Source organism: Sinocyclocheilus grahami, unplaced genomic scaffold, assembly GCF_001515645.1.
Source record: "Sinocyclocheilus grahami isolate Dianchi unplaced genomic scaffold, SAMN03320097.WGS_v1.1 scaffold343.1, whole genome shotgun sequence".
NCBI lineage: Eukaryota > Metazoa > Chordata > Actinopteri > Cypriniformes > Cyprinidae > Sinocyclocheilus > Sinocyclocheilus grahami.
In genome coordinates this window covers 473,619-474,649 of record NW_015505522.1, presented here as the reverse complement: position 1 = coordinate 474,649, position 1,031 = coordinate 473,619, and the positions used below count along the sequence as shown (strand labels likewise).

The 1,031-nt window shown below is 34.0% G+C and overlaps 1 protein-coding gene across 1 annotated transcript in view; it reads right to left on the bottom strand.

Moving 5' to 3' along the window:
- tmprss15 (transmembrane serine protease 15) overlaps positions 1 to 690 on the bottom strand; it is a 20,385-nt gene extending 19,695 nt beyond the window's left edge. The window contains exon 1 of the mRNA XM_016295957.1: positions 543 to 690. Coding sequence (XP_016151443.1) covers positions 543 to 690 — 148 coding nt within the window. The remainder of the gene's footprint in view (positions 1 to 542) is intronic.
- Between the last annotated feature and the right edge of the window lie 341 nt (positions 691 to 1,031).

Genomic DNA, 1,031 nt, shown 5'->3' with positions numbered 1-1,031 from the left:
GCTGCTCGAGAAACATTTCTGATTATTATCAATGTTGAACACATTTGTGCAGCACAATATTAGGGTAAAAAAGCATTTAAACAGAAATATTTTGCACCAATTTAAACTTTATTGTCTGTTCTTCACTGTATTTTTGCTCAGTTTAATGAGACTGATTAAAAGTATTAATTCCTTTCAAAACTTCTGAACAGCAGAGCGTGTTTAAATATAAACTGGATCTGTCCTGCAGGGAGTGTTAGGAATAAAACCCTCAGGAGAAAGTGCTTTGAAACAATCCATATAAATGGAAGACTGTCCCAAATCATGCTATCTGTTCTAAATAATATGCAATATTATAATTAGTGTGTGCCGAATCATATATATGATTTGGCACACACTAATTATATTATTCATGAAATGTTCATCTGTTCACGCTTTTCAAGCAAAATATTACCCACAAAGCAACAGAAGAGGAGAGTTTTGAGATGGCTGAATTTACAGTAATGATTTGAGGTACTCTGGGGAAGCAAGAGCCCATTTTTGACCTCTGAATATGGGCTTACTATCATAAACAGAAGCATTGGAGTGTTTTTGTAATGTGACACACCTGTCTGCTATCAGTCCCGTCCCCGTGTGGTACGCAAACACCTCATTTCTATGATAACGTCCATCTAAAAACAGCACAGCACAAGCACAAGAGCCAGATTCCATTGAGAAGCACGTCAAACACATACTGTCCCTCTCTGAATATACGCACCTCGTCGACTGGACCTGCCTGCTGTACGGGAATCAGATATGAAAATATGGGTTTGGAGAGAGGATCGCACATTTCCCATTTAAACAGACAAAAAATTACATTTATAACTAGATAAGTACATAACATATTTTAAATATAAACATTAACACATTACAATTGAAACTACATATAAAAAAACAAATAAACATTACATAAAAAATATTAAAAACAATATATAAGTATATATGTAAATATGTATCCATATGTATATATATACACTCTAAAAAAAATGCTGGGTTGTTTCAACCCAACTTTG